The 23,070-nt window shown below is 35.4% G+C and overlaps 2 protein-coding genes across 2 annotated transcripts in view; both read left to right on the top strand.

Moving 5' to 3' along the window:
* Positions 1 to 23,070, top strand: part of LOC115283417 (fibronectin type III domain containing protein 3C1-like) — a 122,132-nt gene that overhangs the window by 24,640 nt on the left and 74,422 nt on the right. The window lies entirely within an intron of this gene.
* On the top strand, positions 8,532 to 15,781 carry CYSLTR1 (cysteinyl leukotriene receptor 1). The gene is made up of 2 exons (XM_029930592.1): positions 8,532 to 8,624; positions 11,810 to 15,781. Exon 2 carries the CDS (start codon positions 11,837 to 11,839, stop codon positions 12,857 to 12,859), a length of 1,023 nt encoding a protein of 340 aa, XP_029786452.1. The 5' UTR covers positions 8,532 to 8,624; positions 11,810 to 11,836; the 3' UTR covers positions 12,860 to 15,781.

Raw genomic sequence — 23,070 nt, 5'->3', positions numbered from 1 at the left:
AGTATCCTTATGATCACTGTTTAAGTTCTCCATCAGATATGTTACTTATATCTGTTTTACTTAGCTCTCTGTCTGTGACATAACCATGTAATTTCATTTGAGACAAATTCCTCTGTCTTTGCACTTTGTCTAAGTCTCTGCTTTCTTCTCTGTGTTAGAAAAGCCATTTATATTTCCTTCTCCTGAAAGTAATGGTGTTATGAAGAATACATTATGTAATGCTCAGGGTCCAGCCTTTAGGAAGTCCCTCCATTGTGTGTTGTGTGTGCTCTGCTGTTATGTTCTGGCTCCTGTATTTTTAAGCCCAGTAATCTACAGAAACACTCCTTGCCTGCTGTGGGCAATGTTTGGTCCCTGGCCTGAATGTAATAAGTTTTAGCTAGGTGTGCTCTGGTCTGTTTGTGAAATGAGACCTGTCACCACCCTTACTGGAACTAAGGCCTTGCAAAACTCTCTGATTAGGAGACATGGCATGTAGGGATTGTGCTGGTCTTCCAGTGGAAAGGCCTGCCAGATTAAGGAAAGCATGACTGACTGAGAAGGGTAATTCCACCAGAGCCAAAGGGTTGGAGCTTGGTGTAAGCAAGTTAAGCAGACAGTGTGTTGTGCTGCTTCCTGTAGGTGGTTCTGTGTTTTTGCTGTGGGTGGGGAAGGAAAATGGTGGCCAACCAATTCCTTTCTCTGAGAGGTGTGTCCATGTGCTCTGATAAAAGCAAATAATCTCCCCACTGTGTACCCCAAGTGTTCGTCAAATCACTGCATTCATGGTGTTCTCCCCCTGGTGTTGTTTGCCTGTCTTCTCTGATGAAGCAGCTCAGGGTTCTATCCCAGCTGATCCTGCTGACCTTTTAAACTCTAGGTTTTAATCCCTGCTGGTTGCAAGAACTCAAGAAATTCAGCCCCTTTTTCCCTCACACCAATGACTTTGGGGAAATGTTCTTTTTGCACATTTCCTTGTATTCTCATCTCCCTCTTGCCTTTCTCCAAGGATCATGGATCCTTTTTTTCAACAGCACGTGAAATCTGTTTGTCCCCTATACCATGTCTTGACACTTCTGCCTTCTTCAATGTAGGGTCTTCTCTCTAATTAGTTGTGGAATTTGTTCTGTCTAACTTCAGGTAAATTTCTGGAGTATTTAGGATGATTTGATAGTTGTCTAGTTGTGTTTGTGGGGTGAGGCAAGCCTAGAGTCCTACTCTACTCTTCTCTGCTCCCATCTTCCTGCTCCTGTTTTAGTATTTACTACATACTGATCTTGTATTTTTACCAATATCTTTACATGGTAAATGTATTCTCTAAGGTCACCACTGGCCTCCTAATTACCAAACCCAATTGCCACTTTATGAACTTCATTCTCTTTGGTCTTTTGGAAACTTTTAATTTTTTTAAGGTTTCCATATAAATTGTTAATAAGATAAAATCTGGATATGTTAAATGACATCATCTTATCTCTGCCAAGTGTGGTGTTGCCCAGCATCAGTAACCTCTCATTTTGCCAATTCCAGTAAACAGTGCTTTAGCTTCACCCTACTTCTCAATTTCAATAGCTTCAGATTCAGAACTTTCTTCTTGAAATACTTGTTTAAGTAAAAGGGAGAATTTTACTGGAAACATATAAAATCAATTACCATATTCTTTCTTAAGATTTTTTAAATTTTATAATAAAATCGAAATATTTTCTATTTGGACATTTCTTTCAAATTGTATACTTTAAAATAACTAAAGTTTATAACTTCACAGAATTTTGAGTATTTTAAACAATGGTAGTCTTCTTGCTTGTTCATGATGCAAACTGAAGAAATTTTATGCTATATCTGCACCACCATAACCTATATGTAAGTTTCAAAAATATACATTTTTTAAAGCCAACAAACTAATCTTAAAATCAACCGTATTCTTTTACTTCTAATTTTGAATTATTTCACTGGTTTCCTATATTTTGGAAAACAAAGTGGGGTCAATGTAAATGTTCATCATCTCCTAGTTCCTTATAGAAAAGAATATTTCTCCCCTAATGCAGACTATTTTGGTTCCTTTGGCACTTAACCTGAATTAGTGAATTCTTTTTCCCAAGTAAAAAGAATTGTAATTTGCTTTATTCCAACAAAATTCAATCAGTAGTGTAAAGTCTCCCAATTTAGATTAATACAGCTGATCTTATTTGTGTGTTTTTTCAGTCTTTTGGGAGCCAAATTTCAGAATTACGTTTTCCTAATATCAGTTTAAAGTCCAAATGCCAGAACACAAACAAACTCCTACCTGTCATTCTGTTGATTAAAGTTTGCCTTGGCATCTCCTCTGATTAGGGTTATTAGAGATATCAAATATACTTGACTACCTTCCAATATATTATTTATAGTGAAACAAAAATCTTTATGATTTGTTTATATTGGATAAATAACAAGGTCAAAATAGATGTTTTGTTGTTCAAAAGATGATTCAAGTGGGGCAAAGCTGGAAGTGGGTCTGGGAGGAAGGGGTTCGGTAAAAACAATGGATACTTGTAAATGATGACAAGATACATTAAAAAGAAGTTAGAACATGATATTATAAGGTATAGTCGCAGGGAGGAAAATCTCTGATTTGAAGAGTAAGTATATTAGCTTACTTTGGTGGGTTCTTATATTATACTCAAGACACAGGCCTGTCTCAACAATCAGAATTTTAAACTAGCATGTCAAGGTAACCTTGCCTTGACCTAGGTTTTGCCAAGAGTCATTATTCCAATAATTAAGCTGTCACTTTCGTTATACAGAATATCTTAGTTGAGAAAACTGTACATTCAAAAAGATGCCACATATTTCAGGTCTCTCTTTATGAGAGCCCTGAACACTCTTTAGTACTTACTAGTGGATTCTTTTCTTTCTTCAGCTAGTAATTCTTTGGTCTCTTCCATTATTTTCTTTCTCTGTAAAACAGAAGGTTGGATGGGAGATTAAGGCTAGATTGTGGAAGTGGTTGGCATTTTATTATAGTCACTGTAGGCTCTTGAGCAGCAAAAAGACAAGTGAATCCAAAGGTTAAAGAATGACCACTGTAAAAAAAATTATATGTAAATAAATAAATAAATAAAAAAGAAGAATAACCAGTGTGGCAATGGTATGTAAGATGATTTTGAGAGAAAAGAGCCTGAAATGAATGGGATATGAGACACATCTCCAGGAATTACAAAAGTTCAGCTTGGCTAAAATATGAGGTGCATGTAAAAAATAGGTAAAGATGTCATCTATGTATGAAGTAATGAGAGCCAGAAGTGAAGATGTAGCAGTAAAAATGAAGAGAGATGTAGAGGGAAAAGATTAAGACTTAGTATCAGACTATATAAAGCTTAGCTAAAACTAAAGCAAAATTGGGAAGGAGTCAGATTCCTCCTCCCTTCCCCAACCCCCGGCACCTATGGTATTTTTCCTATCTGTAATTTTAACTTCAGTGTCTTCAAGTTTCAGATTTCCAGTGCCTTTTTGCTATTTATCTCTTGCCCCTATCAGCTTTAACAAAACTCTTCCAGACTCTTTCCATCTAACTGAGATGACAGAGTTTGATAAATTTGAGGATTGACTGACCAAAAGACAATGTCATTTTAACAGAAAATAAAGCTTGTTATATACTCTGCAGGATAGATTTCACATATTAGTTAAGATATGAATGGATGTATTGTTCATCCTGGAACCCTAATATCGTATGATCAAGGAGGATGGGCATCTCTTATAAGAGATGACAAAAAGGAGACAGCAAAGATGACTTTAGGGGCTTCTCTGTTAGAGCGCAAGAATGGTGTTTATACTACCAAAACAAGAGAAGTTGTAACTTGTTATTGTAAAACAAAAGGGGTAAGGGAAGCTAGAAAAACTTTTGAGCCTTAGAAAGTGGAAGGCATCACAATCCCTGACTTCAAGCTGTATTACTAAGCTGTAATCACCAAGACAGTATGGTACTGGCACAAAAAAAAAGACACTTGGATCAATAGAACACAATAGAGAACCCAGAAATGGATCCACAAATGTATAGACAACAAATCTTTGACAAAGAAAAGAAGAATGTCCAATGGGAAAAGACAGTCTCTTCAGCAAGTGGTGTGGGGAAAACTGGACAGTGACATGCATTAAAATAATACTGGACCACATTCTTACACCATATACAAAAATAAACTCAAAATGGATGAAATATCTAAACATAAGACAGGAATCCATCAAAATCCCAGAGGAGAAAGCAAGCAAAAACCTCTTATTCAACATGTCTCTGGAGGCAAGGGAAACAAAAACAAAAATGAAGTATTGGGACTTCATCAAAATGAAAAGCTTCTGCACAGCGAAGGAAACAATCAGCAAAACTAAAAGGCAACTGACAGAATGGGAGAAGATATTTCTAAATGACATATCAGATAAAGTGTTAGTATCCAAAATCTATAAAGAGCTTAGCAAATTCAACAACCAAAAAACAAATAATCCAGTGAATAAATGGGCAAAATACATGATTAGTCACTTCTGCAAATAAGACATCCAGATGGCTAACAGACACGTGAAAAAATGTTCAACATCACTCGTCGTCAGGGAAATACAAATCAAAACCACAATGAGATACCACCTCACACCCATGAGAATGGCTAACATTAACAACTCAGGCAACAAGAGATATTGGCAAGGATGCAGAGAAAGAGAATCTCTTTTGCACTGCTTGTTGGGATGCAAACTGGTGCAGCCACTCTGGAAAACAGCATGGAGGTTCCTCAAAAAATTAAAAAAAGAACTACCTTACGACCCAGCAATTGCACTAGTAGGTATTTATCCAAGAGTAACAGGTATGCTGTTTCAAAGGAGCATATGCACCCCAATGTTTATAGTAACAAAATTAACAATAGCCAAAGTATGGAAAGAGCCCAAATGTCCATCCATGGATGAATGGATAAAGAAGATATGATGTGTGTGTGTGTGTGTGTGTGTGTGTGTGTGTGTGATGGAGTATTACTCAGCACTCAAAAAGAATGAAATCTTGACATTTGCAACTATGTGGATGGAACTAGAGGGTATCATGCTAAGTGAAATTAGTCAGTCAAAGAAAGACAAATGTCATATGATTTTACTCATATGAGGACTTTAAGATACAAAACAGATGAATATAAAAGAAGGGAAGAAAAAATAATATAAAAACAAGGAGGGGGACAAAACATAAAAGACTCTTAAATATGGAGAACAAACAGAGTTACTGGAGGGTTTGTGAGAAGAGGGTGGGCTAAATGGTAAGGGGCATTAAATAATTTGTTCCTGAAATCATTGTTGCACTATATGCTAACTAACTTGCATGTAAATTTAAAGAATAAATTAAATAATATATAGAGAGAGAAACATTTACAAATCTTAAAAAAAACTATTTAGATTATTACAGATAACTTAATAGAAAGGAAGATTAAATATGAGGTATATCATTTTGAAATAACACAACTGTTAAACATTTCAAAATTTTAACTTGAGAAAGGTTACTTTTCTTATGTCAACTATATTTTTAAATAATGAATTTCTAATTCTTTTGAGAATAAAAGAAAGTGGAATAGCTTTACATCATAAGGTTAACACTTAGTTTAGAAACCACTAGAACTGCTTGTGTTGCCTTTAGAGGTTCTGATCAAGTTCATATCCTGAGAACAGCTAAGATATTTAGAGAGAATTGAGTATTTCTCTCAGATATTCAACTAAAATGCAGGGAATACCTTAATAGTCTTAAATCAAGCTTGCAAACATTTGTCCATTTTCCTCTTCACTAAAGCCATAGATCTCTCATCTTACTTGCTCTTTTTTCCCTAAGATTAAACTAAACCAAGGAAAAAAGATCTTCATAGATGTATACAATGGTAAACTAAAAGGAAATTCAGAGATCATATAATATAAACCTATTGAACTGCAGATAAGTGAAAAGATTACAGGGTGGAAGTGATTTCCTCAAGATCACACAATTAATCATCCACCATAGCCTAAGTTATGGTCCAGGCCTTATGCCTATGAGTCCTACAAATTTTCCACCATATTCATTGTCTTTCTCCATGCAAGGATTCCTTCTTATTTTGATAAGACATTAATGAAAGTATATAAAAATGTATTAATATAATCAACCAATATTTAAAGCACATTGAACTCTGGATAGCATGAAATACAAAAAGAATAAGACTTGGTTATTGCCCTTTGATTCTAGTGGAACTGGAGTGGGAATAATGAAGTTTAAATTAAAAAACTAGAGAGATGACTATGACAAAAAACAAGAGATGAAAATTATCAAGAACAAACAAAATACTGCAGGACTTTAATGGAGAAAGATACTAAATTAGATTGAGAGGAACAGAAAGGATTTTTGTTTGATTAGAAATTTAAAAAAAAAGAAGCACTATTACTATTTTCATTTGATAGAAGACACCAGCCTAGGGACACTTGTAGATCACCAGCTCTACCCAGACCACACTTAGAGAGCACAAAGTGTATGTTATTCTTCTATGGAGGTAGTTCTAATGCAGCAGCAATAAAAACTATGCTATATTAATTGGGAGCTTGTATTCTCAGATTATCTCTGTATCTCTTATTTCCCTCATTCACTGGAGCTTGGCCATGTTACAGGTTTAATAGAGGCTAAGGGTTGAAGGAAAGAAATTTACACACACACACACACACACACACACACACACACACACACACACATACACACACACACACACACACTCATATTCATGGACTTCAAATGACCCAAATAAAAGATCAAAGCAACTCCTGAATTAAATAATTAAAATAAAAAGATCATATACCCATAGTTTTACTTTTCTATCTGATGTCTACCCACCCAATCACCCAGATAAGACTGGTAGAATCTAATTTTGGCAGAAGCTGCTGTCAGAGACAAGAATCTTCTAGGAAAATGAAAAAAAAAAGAAAGTTAAATAGTGAAAGTATTGAAGGCCTACTATGTGCAAAGCTCAGAATTTCTAAATAAATAATAGAAGACATCTTTGAATCACAAACTTGAGGCAATACTACACTGTTGCCCAGACAATGTGACATTTACTTACTTGTACATGTAGAGTGAACTAAATTATAATTGCACAGCTACCATGGAAATGTATAACTAGTACATTAGTCTGGTAATATTATACTTCTCATAGATGAATCTTAGAAATTCATAAACTTTCTTTCTCTTTCCACACTAGGAAAAAATATGTTTTGTCTAAACACAAAATTGTGACAGAGCCAAAGTTAATTTTCTCCATAAGTGAGTGGAATTGTATAATTTTAGGTTCAGAGAAGATTTTTTTCATTTTATATTTGGTCAGTGTACCTTTATTGATTACAGAGATCTAGGACAAACTAAGCCAAAAAAAAGTTTACTGAGTAAAAACCAACTCAGTTTGACTAATTCCCCACCTGCAGCCCATACTTCATCCAGACTGCTAGTACTAGGTTACCTATGTCAACTCCTTACCTGGAGAAGGAGGAAAATTCAGAAAGGGAAGAGAAGTTGGAAGAGATCTAAAAAATGATTATGTGAATACAGGGTGGATTCAAAAAACAATATTATAGCTGTAGGTTGAGATTCCTACTTTTTAAATTTATTTATGCTTAATATTTTTGAATTTCCTTTATTTTCCTTGTGATTTCCTCTTTTTCTTCAGCAGAGTTCTTTACAAAGGCCTGTGTGTTTATACTTGCAAAGAATAAACTGGAGGAAGGTGTTTATTTTGTTGGTACTTAGACCATAAATATATTTAAAAATGGCCAGCCTTTGTAGTCCTTGAAGACAGGGATGAATAGTGCCATAGGGGAATACAAATTTAGGGAGGGAAGTGTCCAGGTTGCTACTGCTTCAGGAAAGTCCTTTGTTCATTTCTTGGAGATTTGTTATATTTTGGTAGATTTTCTGATATGGTTTAATTGACGAGAAGAAGCATATACGCATGAAAAATTAACTGTACAAACTACAAAACAGTTGATTTCTGCAGGTATGTAATATATGGCAAATTAGTGATATAAATGATAACTGCTATTATGAGATTTTAGAAAGAAGAATCCAGGGTCCTCTAATCTATTATTCCTTAAAGGAAAAATTTCCCTGAACCATTCCAATCAGATATACTGAATGTTTTTAATGTTCTAACTCCCCTTTCTAGCAAACTAGATCTTCAGATATGAACTTCCAAATTATTTCCTCTTTGAACTTAGTAACAAATGCTTTAGAAGAGAAAATAGGGAAAATATCCTGGTTTCATAGAGAGAAGGTTATTTTTATGATACTGTGTTCATCTTCAGATACAGAAGTTTCTTGCACCCAACAATAAATATCTGTGATCAGCCCTGGCCTATATTCCAAGTTTCTCCTCTGGGGATGTAAAAATGAATGGAAGGAAAGAAAGGAAGCACAGAATTAAATAACTAGTCCTAAATATGTCCTAAAGCTGTGATGTCCCAAAATACATCCTGGATCTGTACTTAAGGCCACTAAGCTCCCATGACCCTTCTGGACTGCTTCTAAGGTCATTAACTTCTTTTTCAATCTTATGATTTCAGTTTAGGCTTCATCTGAAATTACATTTTAAGAAGCACTGACCACTAACTAGGAACATTTGTGAAAAGCACTGCAGTATAAGAAAGAGGTATGGATCCATTTTCTAAATAAATCTTGTTTCTTCAACTTGAAAATTATCTTAACAAAGTAATTTTTTGTCACCTGCACCAAAAATTAATTTTATGTATGTTTATTGCTGTTTGTATTAACCAATTAATATCCCATTTGCTTTGTTCTAAGATAGTCCTTACCATACGGTGTTGTAACCTCTCCATACTTCTGAGTCCTCACTCCTCTCCACAAACAGATTATGAACTGTTTGAAAGCATGAATGGGATCTTATGTATTTATGTATCCTTATAGTATAAGTCTCATTATTGGGGGATCATAGTAAGTTCTATAAAAATGAATTAAATGCTGTTTAAGACAAGCAAAGCCATCATTTGTGAAATGAGTGGCTTAGATTAAGTGATCTCTATCCCTCCAGGATTCACTACTTGTTTGAGAGTTTTTTAATTTTCTTTTTATGACCTAATATAAGCCATTGACTTTACTCAGTTATAAATAAACAACTGAAACTAAATACAAACATTACTAGGAAAGCTTAATTTGGTCTGTAAGGACTGGAAAGCTTACTACTGGGACAAATGACCATTTGTTTTTCATTAATCTATATAACAGTTGTATTTGGCATCCTTTATTCAAAGATCTGGGAATGTCAAATTTCTAATATTTAAGAGAAAAAAATGAGTATTCTGTGTCAAGATATGAGTATTATTTAATATTACAGGTAGCATTATTATTTAGTTCTTTCCTTAATACTTTAGGAAGCAACTTTGCTTTTGGGTCAGAGGCTGAAGAGATTTTAAATAATATTGGAATGCAAAGATAACTCTAAGTGGTTTTGAATTATAACTAATACCTTAAGGGGTGCCTGGGTGGCTTAGTCAGTTAAGCGTCCAACTCTTGGTTTTGACTCAGGTCATGATTTTAAAGTTCAGAAGTTTAAAAAAAATTTTTTAACATTTATTTCTTTTTGAAAGACAGAAAGACAGGTTATGAGCAGGGGAGGGGCAGAGAGAGAGAGGGACACACAGAATCAGAAGCAGGTTCCAGGCTCTGAGCTGCCAGCACAGAGCCCGATGCAGGGCTCAAATCCATGAACTGTGAGATCCTGACCTGAGCCAAAGTCAGATGCTCAACTGACTGAGCCACCCAGGTGCCCCAAGGTTCATAAGTTTTGAGCCCCGCATCAAGCCCCACTCTGACAGTGCAGAGTCGACTTGGGATTCTCTCTTTCTCCCTCTCTCTATGCCCCTACCCTGATCATTCTCCTTCTCAATAAACTTAAAAAATACTTTAAAATAACAATATTGTTCATAATCCATGTATTCATTCACTCAATCAACATTTACTGAGCACTTATTGACAAGGTACATATGTGTTAGCCTTGTGTGACATGCATTCTTATAGATCAACAAGATAGTCTGTAAGGGAAGACAACATATGCGTACAAATCACTGACCTGAGTGGCTCAGCAAGTTGACCGTCCAACTTCAGCTCAGGTCATGATCTCATGGTTCATGGGTTCAAGCTCCAGCATCAGGTTCTGTGCTGAAAGCTCAGAGCCTGGAGCCTATTTCAGATTCTGTGTCTCCCTCTCTCTCTGCCCGTCCCTTGTTTGCATTCTGTCTCTCTCTGTCTCAAAAATAAATAAACATTTTAAAAAATTTAAAACAACAACAAAAGTTAATACCAAAAATCTCAACAGCACCATATTATGCCTCAACATAACATTGCCCAATTTGTGGAAAACCTAGTAATAGGGCTAACAAAAAAAGACTAGATTAAGTTTAGGTGGTTTCCTTTTTTCCCATAATTTCACCTGATCTCAGGGAACCAATGGTGAAAGAAGTGGGTAATTGGGGAAAAAATGAAAAATAAATCAGAAGTTGGGAATAGTCACCTCAATTTTCTCTTTGAGCTTAGATATCTAAGGATATCTCAGAATATCCTCATTTTTTTGTCATATACCAACAGTTCTTGGTGAAAAATAATGACATTTTTTAATCAAAGAAAAAATGGAACTGGTCAAATTGTTATCAGTAGTAAACCCAGGTAGTTATATCCCACCTAAAACCACTACCATAGCTGTCTGTTTCTGTTTTTATAATTCAGAGACAAGATCAGTCCCCTTCATTGTTGGGACTTCTTCATATTCAGTCAGTCTTTCTGCCTTACAAACCCCAACTCTTTCTTACTAGGGAACAGAAGCTGTGTAAAAGTCCAAGAAATAAGACTTAAATAAAAGATTATCTACCATATTATATATTGATGAGTTGTTCCCACTTTCTTAAAGAATAAAAGAATCTTGAGGAACCCTAAAAATCATTACTTCCACATTGTCTCATCCCTAACTCTATCTGATTAGAGTTTGTTTACTGCACTAATTGACTGTCTTGGTATAGATTAAGTAAATTAGACCAAGTAACAACCTCTTGGTATAAAGAGAAATGATCATGTATTGTTGAATAGTATGGCTTTAAGAGTGAGTCTAGGAAGACAACAAGGATAAACAGTTACAACAATACCCTTCCCCAGAAAGTATATTTCAACTAGTTATGCTACATCTTTCCTCAGAGCCTTAACTTATGGTGCAGACTTTAGAAATGTGTTTTATCTCTGGAACTTTTTTCTCTCATTAAAACAACTGGATGAGCGTCAACCAGCAGATGTTACCTTCAAGCCTTCTTCTTGAAGAAAACAAGCATTCTCATCTAGATTGTATTCTCCAAATGATTTCAATGCTCTTCCAATAGATAGATGATGATAGATGGATAGCTATAGGTAGATAGATGATAGATAAAAATTTATATTTATGAAACTACTACCTTTAAAGATTTTATCTAATAGAAAAACAAACTCAATTAAAAGGAAGATTTACAGAATAGTACTAGAATAATATGACTTAAAAGCAGAGATGTTTCAGCTAGGTCTTGAAGATTAAGAGTAAGTCCATTAGGCAAACTTTGATGGAAAAAAGAAAGGAAAAGAGTTTTCATGGAGTCTGTAGGAACCAAACCCTCCTCTTGGAGGCAAGGTGCAGCTAAATCCCTCTTCATTTCCCCACCACCTGTGCTTCCTCAATGGTCAAAAAGTATATATAATGACACAATAAAGTGAAATCTTAGTACTTCCTGTAATTTATTGCCTGATAAAAATTGATAAGAAAAAAAATATATATGTATGTATGTATGTATGTATGTATTTTAGGCACCAAGCAGACATTCCTAGAGAAACATGGATGGAGTTGGAAATCTGACAGTTTCTTCTGCCAGTAATAACACGTGCAATGACACCATTGATGACTTCCGCAATCAAGTGTATTCCACCCTATACTCTATGATCTCCGTTGTGGGCTTCTTTGGCAATAGCTTTGTGCTCTATGTCCTCATAAAAACATATCATGAGAAGTCAGCTTTCCAAGTATACATGATTAACTTAGCAGTAGCAGATCTACTGTGCGTGTGTACACTGCCTCTCCGTGTAGTCTATTACGTTCACAAAGGTATTTGGCTCTTTGGTGACTTTTTGTGCCGCCTCAGCACCTATGCCTTGTATGTCAACCTCTACTGTAGTATCTTCTTTATGACAGCCATGAGTTTTTTCCGGTGCATTGCAATTGTTTTCCCAGTACAGAACATTAATTTGGTTACACAAAAGAAAGCCAGATTTGTGTGTGCTGGCATCTGGATTTTTGTGATTTTGACCAGTTCTCCATTTTTAATGTCCACATCTTACAAAGATGAGAAAAACAATACCAAGTGCTTTGAGCCTCCACAGGACAATCAGTCTAAACATCATGTTTTGGTATTGCATTATGTGTCACTGTTTGTTGGATTTATTATTCCTTTCATTATTATTATTGTCTGTTACACATTGATCATTTTAACCTTACTGAAAAATTCAATGAAGAAAAATCTATCAAGCCGTAAAAAAGCTATAGGAATGATCATAGTCGTGACAGCTGCCTTTTTGATCAGCTTCATGCCATATCATATTCAACGCACCATCCACCTTCATTTTTTACACAATGAAACTAAACGCTGTGATTCTGTTCTTAGAATGCAAAAGTCAGTGGTCATAACCTTGTCTCTGGCTGCATCAAATTGCTGCTTTGACCCTCTCCTGTATTTCTTTTCAGGGGGGAACTTTAGGAGAAGGCTGTCTACATTTAGAAAGCATTCTTTGTCCAGTGTGACTTATGTACCCAAGAAAAAGGCCTCTTTGCCAGAGAAAGAAGAAGAAATATGTAAAGAATAATTTAAACCTATTTCTAATGCAAATCAATGAAAAGAGTTTCCCAAATAAATATTATCTCAAATCATTTACACTAAATATAAGAATTTCCATTAATAATTTACAAATACTGAACTGAATGTGTGCCTATAAATATGTCTCATTTATGAATACACACTGTTAGAGACCATAAATATATTCTTTTAAGTGTTAAAAATTCAGTCCAGAACTATGAACTAAATTATAAGTGGATTTTTGATCATTCACAAAAAGGTGAAGAATATTTTTGTCTTGGCATTGTAAAAAAATTGATCTGAAATCAACATTTTACCCCTCAAATAAAAACTTTACAAAGGATATAGCCTTTTAAGATACAAAATTAACAATTTGTCCCCAATCATCCTAACATATCCGTTTGAATGCATGTCATCAGATAAGACCTAGAATAACCAAGGAGCTACATAAAATGTCCCATAAGCTTCTTCCTTTGTAATATTGACTGACTAGGCAGAGTAGGGCCATTTTTTTCAAAATAGAATATGCAAGTGCTAGAACAGCCTAATATCCAAGCAAAATGGCCCTAAAGGCCCCATGCAATGTGCAATCTGGAAACTGAAGAATATAAGAACAATATAAACTGGTCAAAAATCCGTTTGTGTCCAATTTTTTTCTGCTCCTAACCTCAGGCCCTCAAAAGAGAATGGTGGAGTTTTTGTGGTTTATTGACGTTATTATAGGTAATTCTTTCCCTATATGACATACAACTATTCCTTAAGAAACTAGACAGCTTGCACTCCCATAGATGAACAAAAGTAATTTAAAACTTATCTAAAGAGGAGAGAAGGGGTTCTACTTTTCTACATGCTTATTACTGGGATCAAAACTAGCTACAATAGAAATAAAAATTTGAATGTTATTACAAATTGCTTTAAGAAGTACTTATATTTATGTAACTATGTCAGAGATTTTGCTCTATGACATACATTTTTGAGAAGTTAATTATGTTTTATTATTATTTTATGCTTTTTACTTCTTATTGGCATGTTGACAGGAATATCAAAGATATGTTTACAGTGGGTTTTATATTACAGTGAAAGCTTTGTTCTTAAAACACAACAACTTGATTATGGCTGAAATATAATATTCATGGGCAAGGTTTTGCTGAAGTGTGGTCTGTTCCTTTATTCTGTGTTTCAAAAGGCACATTACCTCAGAGGACATAAATGGTAATGGTGAAGAAAAAAGAAAGTTATGAAAGGAGAAGTTCAATCTGAATCTATCATGTGTATGTTATTTACATTTCAATTCTTTTTTTTCTTTTTTAAAATAATTTATTGTCAAATTGGTTTCCATTTCACTTCTAATGTTGCAAACCTTTAGGAAACCACTCAAAACAGAAGGAAAGAGGACTTCTATGGTATAGTAATAACTAGTGTCCATTTATTTTTATTTTTGACATTCCTAAGTTTTAGCAGTATCTACAAATTTATCTTATACCAGCCTTGGTTGAGACAAGGATCAAACATACTATTTATCAAAAAAGTCAGTCCCCATTTCTCAAGTACTAAGATTTCTGTTATTCAGTAAGTATATTATGGTAGAAGAGCACTAAATTGGAAGCTAGAACACCTGGTTGTTAATTGTGTCTCTATTACTTACAAAGTGCTGTAACTTTAAGCAAGTGACATGAGTCACTCAGCTTCCTCATTTGTAAAAAAGAATAATAATACTTCTTCCTTATTACAGGGCATTTTTGAAACTCAAATGTGATCATAACATATATACATATGTTAATATACAGATATTAAAGTTTTACTTTTAAATAATTACAAAGTATATAGATGGTTTTGTTAAGTATAATGATTCATATTTATTATATGGATTCTAAATTTTGAAAGAATTAGAACAAAATATAGGCATAAGAAAATTCTAATGCACATAAAAGAAACCTCTGTCTTACTTATTCTTACCTTTAAATGTTTTCCTATGTTTTCACTTCCAGTAGCAGTCCCACTTTCTCCCACACAGAAACATACCATAATTCAATCACCTACAATATAACCATGAATTTGTTATTCTTTAATGTCATTTTTTTGTATCTTACGTGAAACTCTTTAGTACTTAATTATTTTCCTTTTTTTCATGTGTGCATTTTCTCCCAAAGTGGAATCATCATTATATGGGATTATAAACTCCTTGAGATTGAAAAATATGCCTTTTAACCATGGTACCTAACAATTAATGAGCTTTTGTTCTTTTTTAAGTGCTTTATCTACATTAACTCATTTAATGCTTACAATTGTCTTGTGATATATATACCGTTCTTATCCCTGTTTTGCTGACTTAAAAATTGAGGCACAAAGAAATTAAGTAACTTGCCCATTGTCAGGCAGCTAGTAAGGATCAGAACCAAGATTCAAATCAAGGCAGTCAGACTCCAGAGCTCAATTTCTTAATTTTCTATGCTACCCTACTGAGCCATGTTCTACCTTCAAAATAAGAACTAGAAGCAAGGGTTTTTTTTTCAATGACTTAATTGTTTATTTTACAAAATACATTTAAATAACCTACAGTTTTCATTTGTTTAACTACATGAACACATGAACCATTAACTTAAAGCCTATGATTTTATTTGGAAGAACATATTTAAAGTATTGTATACTATCCTAGAATATTGACATTAGAAGGACTCTAATGTTTATAATTTCTAATGTCTATATAATATCCTGTGGCATTACTATAACACAGTCTTCACATACATTCCTTTGGTCTCCAACAGTCCTTTGAAATCCCATCAGCTATCCAAGTTCATTTTAATTATACACTTGGCTTCTTTTTTAAAATTTTGTTCAGCTAATATGGTCTGTATCTAAAAATGATTTCAAATATTAAAGCAATGGTTGTATTTTGTTCTCCAGAATAAACGTAAATGGTTTTGTATACTCATCTTAGACTTCAAACTTCGGGTTTTTTCGTTGTCAAAATCACCTGGCTTTCACTCTAAAGATTTTTCATTTTTAATTAATTTTTAAATGGCCTTTTGAGATAATTAAATATATACTTCAATATATTATGTTTACTAACCCTTTAGTAACTCCAACAGTGAAAAATTTTTTAGGAACTTGAAAGATGAGATTCAATTTTAGAGCATTGTAAATTTGTCGGCCCTTTTTAGTAAGTACTGCACTGGAGGTAGGAAAAAAAGCTCACTTATTCTATTCATCTCCATGTGCACATTCTGGGTTAAATTGCCTCAGTCCAATATTTAAATAGCAACATGGGGGAGAGCTTGGGAGGATGGCAGAGTAGGAGTATCCTAAGCTTACCTCATCCCATGGAGACACATAAATAACAGTCACATCAGTGCAACTAACCCAGAAAATTACCCAAAGACTGGAAGAATAGACTGTCCAAAGTTAATTGTAGAGAGCAGGCAACATCAAAAAATGGTAAGAAAGTCAGAGACCCAGGTAGCACTTCTAAACTTCAAACTTCTGGTGAAGCTAACCACAAGCGGAAGGGATACCACAAACACAAAGAACAAAGAGAAAAAGACCTCAAACCAGGAACCCCAGACATGAGGAGCTGCAATGGGAAGACAAGTCCACATACCATTTGGTTTTGTAAACCAGCGGAACTTAACTTCATGAGTTGTTACAATCAGTGGGGCTTAATTTTAGGTATTTTAAAAATCAGCAAGCTTAGCGCTGGGAAATCTGAAAGGTGATAAAATGAATCCCCACCCTTAAAAAAAAAAACAGCATAATAAACAATTCTGGCAAGTTTCAACATAGAAGCAGCAGGCTGATAAACATCTGGGTATATGAAATGGAGATTTATTTACTAATTAAGAACTTGCACTGGAGGGACAAGAATCCTTAGAAGATTTACCCAAGAACAAAAGAGCTAGTAGGCACCATTTCTGTAACCCACCCTCCAACCTAAGTACCCAGATACCTGCAGGAACCAGCATCAACACTTACCACATAGCTTGCTAACACTGAGGTCACCACACCCATGGTCTCCCACAGACTTGCCCCACCAAACCAACCCACTTGCAGGAGTTCCTCCAAAGTGGTTCTGACCAGCTCTCATTCTATAAACCCCAACAGTGACTAGTACCACTCCAAAATGATGTTTGCCCTGAAAAGGGGGAGAATATAAACACCCACATGAGTTCAAATGTAGCCCCAGTAGTGGTCTAGGAGCAGATATCTGAACTGACTGCAGACCCTGCCCACCAACAAAAACCTCACGGAAAGAAGCATAAAAAGAGAGCTCTGTAGTTTAAGGTCACTGAAAACTCCACAAATGGACTGCAGGCAGACTTCTAGTCTGACAGCAGGAACAGGCCACCAAGAAAAGCCCTCAAGTGACAACACAGCAATAACACCCTAAAGTTCAATGTGATCCAAGCCTCAGCAAATTGGCTGAGGGCATACCTCTGGTCTGACCCAACTACAACCCAAAGGTGTCCCAAGATCGCCCACTAAAAGCACAAAGATCAAACTTTTTTTGCAAAACAAAGAGAGCCATTGCAGCTGACTGGACTGAAGACAATCACAGCTCAACCAAACAGCAGGGTACATGCAACACACATCGGACACACTACTGAAGCACCTGTTTCTGGTTCACAAGGGTACATAGCACTACAGGGGACTACAAGACCTCTTCATCCTAAGACCAGTAGTTTAAAGATCAGTAGACATGGCTGACTTTCAAAATACATAGAAACAAAGAGAGTTAGACAAAATGAAGAGATAGAAAAATATGTCCTAAATTAAAGAAAAGGGGGGAAAAAACACAGCCAAAAGCTAAATGAAACAGAGATAAGCTATACACCTGATAGAGAATTCAAAGAAATGATCATAAAGATACTCACTGGACTTGAGAAAGGAGTGGAGGATCTCAGTGAGACATTCAAAAGAGATAGAAAATGTAAAAAGGAAACCATCAGAGATGAAAAATAACATAAATTAACAATATACTAGAGGGAAAAAATAATAGACTAGAAAAAGGACAATAATGGATCAGCAAGAAGGATGACAGAGTAATGGAAAACAATCAAATTGAACAAGAAAAAATAATAAATGAAAATGGGTTAAGGGAAGTTGGTAACATAGAGTGTAATAACATATGCATTTTAGTGGTCACCTGGGTGGCTTAGTCAGTTAAGTGACCAACTGTTGATTTTGGCTCAGGTCATGATCTCACGATTTCATGATCTCACATCATGCCTCATATCAGTCTCTGCACTAAACCATGGGACCTGCTTGAGATTCTCTCTCTTCTCTCTCTCTCTCCCCCTGAAAATAAATAAATGAACATTTAAGAAAAAACATTTGCATTATAGAGATGCCAAAAGAGGAAGAGAAAGGGGAAAAAAAGGCAGCTAATTTATTTGAAGAAAAGACAGCTGAAATAATCCTTAATCAGGGAAAGAAAACAGACATCCAGATCCAGGAGGCACAGAGAGACCCGCAACAAAATCAACCCAAGAAAACATATAGTAATCAAAATGGCAAACGGTAGTGATACAGAACTTTATTTTTTTTATTTTAATTTTTTTAATGTTTTTTTAATTATTTTTGAGAGAGACAGAGAGACACAGCATGAGCAGGGGAGGGTCAGAGAGAGAGGGAAACACAGAATCCAAAGACAGGCTCCAGGCTCTGAGCCAGCTGTCAGCACAGAGCCTGACACGGGGCTAGAACCCACGAACCGTGAGATCATGACTTGAGCCGAAGTCGGACGCTTAACCGACTGAACCACCCAAGCACCCTTATTTTTTTAATGTTTTAAATATCCATTTATTTTTTAGAGAGACAGAGACGAACACAGAGGGCAAGCGGGGGAGGGGCAGAGAGAGAGAGACACTGAATCTGAAGAAGGCTCCAGGCTCTGAGCTGTCAGCACAAAGCCCCAAAAGATGATGACCTGAGCCGAAGTCTGGCTCCTAACCGACTGAGCCATCCAGGTGCCCCAAGAGAAAACTTTAGAAGCAGCAAGAGAAAACAGTTACATACATACAAAGGAACTCTAGCGGGCTATCAACTGATATTCTTTAACAAAAATATCACGTGACAGAAGGGATTGGCATTACATATTCAATGCACTGAAAGGGAAAAACGTGCAACCAAGAATACTCTATCCAGGCATGTTATCATTCAGAATAGAAGGAGAGATGAAGACTTTCCTAGACAAACAAAAGTTAAGGGAGTTTATCACCACTAAACCAGCCTTACAAAAAATTTCAAGAGAATTCTTTGAGTGGAAAAGAGAGGGCACAATCAAGAGGAAGAATATTGAGAAAGGAAGGAATTTCACAGATACATACAAGCAAAATAAAAATAGTAGATTAATCGATCATAAAAGCCATATATGAAAGACCCATCGCTAATATCATTCTCAATAGGAAAAACCTGAAAGCTTCCCCCTAAGGTCAGGAACATGACAAGAATGTCCACTCTCACCACTGTTATTCAACATAGTATTGGAAGTCCTAGCCTCAATCAGACAACAGAAATAAAACAGAAATAAAAGCCCTCCAAATTGGCAAGGAGGAAGTCAAACTTTCACTCTTTTCAGACGACATGATATTCTATACAGAAGACCTAAAAGATTCCACCAAAAACTGCTAGAATGGATTGATGAATTCACCAAAGTCACAGGATATAAAATCAATGCACAGAAATCGGTTGCAATACTATACACCAATACTGAAGCAGCATAGAGAGAAATCAAGGAATAGATCCCATTTACATTTGCACCAAAAACCATAAAATACTCAGGAATAAACCTAACCAAAGAGATGAAAAACCTATAAACTGAAAACTATAGAAAACTTATGAAAGAAATTGAAGAAGACACACAAAAAAGGAAAAACATTCCATGCTCATAGATTGGAAGAAAAAATATTGTTAAAATATCAATACCACCCAAAGGAATCTACATATTCAATGCATTCCCTATCAAAATAACACCAGCTCTTCACAGAGCTAGAACAAGCTACCCTAAAATTTGTATGTAACCAGAAAAGACCTTTAATAGCCAAAGCAATCCTGAGAAAGAAAACCAAAGTTGAAGGGATCACAATCACGGACTTCAAGATATACTACAAATCTATAATCATCAAGACAGTATGGTTCTGGCACAAAAGCAGATGCTTAGACCAAAGGAACAGAATAGAGAACCCAGAAATGGGCCCACAAATGTATGGCCAACAAATCTTTGACAAACCAGGAAAAATATCCAATGGAATAAAGACAGTCTCTTCAGTAAATGGTGTTGGGAAAACTGGACAATGATATGCAGAAAAATGAACCTGGACCATTTCTTACACCATACACAAAAATAAACTCAAAATGGATGAAATACCTAAACATAAGACAGGAAGCCATCAAAATCCTAAAGGAGAAAGCAGACAAAAAGCTCTCTGACTTCACCCACAGCAAATTCTTACTCAACACTTTTCAGAAGCAAGAGAAACAAAAGCACCAATGAACTATTGTGACCTCATCAAGATAAAAAGCTTTTGCTCAGCAAAGGAAACAATCAGCAAAACTAAAAGGCAACCGATGGAATGGAAAAATATATTTGCAAATGACATATCAGATAAAGGGCTAGCATGCAAAATCTATAAAGAATTTATCAAACTCAACCACCAAAAGACAACTAATCCAGTGAAGAAATGGGAAAAAGACATGAATAGACACTTCCCAGATGGCTAATAGACACATGATAAAATACTCGATATCACTCCTCATTAGAGAAATACAAATCAAAACCATGATGAGATACCCTCTCACACCAGTCAGAACCACTAAAATTAATAGCTCCGGCAATGACGGCTGCTGATGAGGATGTGGAGAAAGAGGATCTCTTTTGCACTTCTGGTGGGGATGCAAAGTGGTGCAGCCACTCTGGAAAACAGTATGGAGGTTCCTCAAAAAATTAAAAATAGAACTTCCCTACAACCCAGAAATTGTACTACTAGATATTTATCCAAAGGATACAGATGTGCTGTTTCAAAGGGGCACATGCACCCCAATGTTTATAGCAGTGCTATCAACAATAGCCAACATATGGAAAGAGCCCAAATGTCCATTGGTAGATGAAAAGATAAAGAAGATGTGGTTTATATATACAATGGAATACTACTTGGTACATCAAAAAGTATGAAATCTTGCCGTTTGCAACATCATGAATGGAACTAGAGTGTATTATGATAAGCAAAATTAGTCAGTCAGAGAAAGACAAATATCATATGACTTCACTCATATGTGGAATATAAGTACAGAACAGAAGGAAAGGAAAGCAAAAATAATATAAGAACAAAGAGGGGACAAAACATAAGAGACTCTTAAATATAGAAAACAAACTGAGGGCTACTGGAAGAATTGTGAGTGGAGGGATGGGATAAATGGGCAAGGAGAATTAAGGAGGTCACTTTTTGGGATGAGCACTGGGTCTTATACATAGAGAATGAATCACTGGATTCTATTCCTGAAATTGTTATTACACTATATGCTAACTAACTTGAATGTAAATTTTAAAAATGAAAAAAAAAGAAAAGAAGGAAGGAAGGAAGGAAGGAAGGAAGGAAGGAAGGAAGGAAGGAAGGAAGGAAAGAAGGAAGGAGAAAAGGAAGGAACATTTCAAGATGGAGGTAGTGTTTGCCCTGGAGTGAAGCAGAGGGTAGGCCATTCAATGCTTACAAGTTGAGTTTCTCCTTCCATTTTCATTAAAATAAACTAACTAGACTACATCTTAATCTTCCTATTCTGTCAATGGTACTTGAACTATCTATGTCAAATGTAAATTGTATCCATTCATTTCATCTTGAGAACAGTCAAGCACTGGAACCTTACAAAGTACTCAGTCTGATTCATTTTTCCTCGTATAATGAAATCAGAGAACCTCAGTATCACAAGAGACCTACAGAGTGAGTCCTTTCCAAACACTGATCCAGTGCTCAAATCCCATCTTCAACAATGCCATCAAGCAAAAGAAATAACCATGCATAACAGATGATTAGACACCCTGCTTTCTCTTTCAGTTGTGTTTAATAATGTCATTTGAAAAAAGAAAGTATGGGCACCTTCTAACCTACTGCAATATGCAAAATATGGCCAATGCTCTGAAAATGCAAACCTCGGGTGGCAGAGAAATACCAGACCAGGTATACTCCTCGGGTTTTGTTGTATTTTTAAATTTGCGTTCCATAAGTATTTGCATCAAGATTTATCTTTTCCTAGAATATGAGATCAGAGTATAGCTAAAGCCAGAATTTCACATGATATCCAAACCCTCTTCAAGACTGAAAACTTGTTCATGATTGAGGGTAATTATACTCTGTTCTTGTGTACATTTAATTATTTTAATTTTATACTTCTGGTTGATGTCTCCAATGAATAAAATACCAGGAATTTCTCTAACGCCATAGTAAGAATATAGTTAAAGATTATTTATTTGGGCTGAACTACACAGAATGAGTGCAAAATCTGATTTTTTTCAGAACAGAAGTATCTTCATTGTTTGTCCCGATTATAAGGGCAATTATTGCTTATTTGAAGATATCAAATGCAGGTAAAATACTCCATTATCCCATTCCTAAACATAATCAACGTTAAACAATTTGATATACAGCTTTACAAATATTTAATTATTTCTTAATAACAAATTATGTCACATATTCCATAGCCTATAATAAGAGTCTGTAAACCACAGCCTGTGAGCCTACTTCCTAGTTTCATAAATAAAAGTTGTACTGGGGAAAAAAAGAAAAGAAAAAGGTTCACTGCATGAATGTGGATCCTCTTGGCCCTGAATACTTCTTAGTGTAACTTCCAAATGTACTTCTAAGTGACCAAGTTTTCAGGAATTGAGAAATATTCTCCTAGGTCCATGTTTTCCTTTTGCCAGAAGCCTGAACTTTCCCACCCACAGCTTTGGTATCAGTGGGTGATCCCTGTTAAAATGGTGTTTCCTGACACAATCGACTCCACCAGAAGCCTTCTAGAACTGATCAATGAATTCAGTAAAGTTGCAGGGTACAAAATCAATGTACAGAAATCAGTTGCATTCCTATACACCAAAAATGAAGCAGCCGAAAGAGAAATTAAGAAACTGATCCCATTCACGATTGCACGAAAAACCATCAAATACCTAGGAATAAACCTAACCAAGGATGTAAAAGACCTATATGATGAAAACTATAGAAAACTTATGAAAGA

This window comes from Suricata suricatta, chromosome X (genome assembly GCF_006229205.1).
Source record: "Suricata suricatta isolate VVHF042 chromosome X, meerkat_22Aug2017_6uvM2_HiC, whole genome shotgun sequence".
NCBI classification, from domain to species: domain Eukaryota; kingdom Metazoa; phylum Chordata; class Mammalia; order Carnivora; family Herpestidae; genus Suricata; species Suricata suricatta.
The sequence above is the reverse complement of the archived record's forward strand: the minus strand, read 5'-3'. Positions and strand labels throughout refer to the sequence as shown.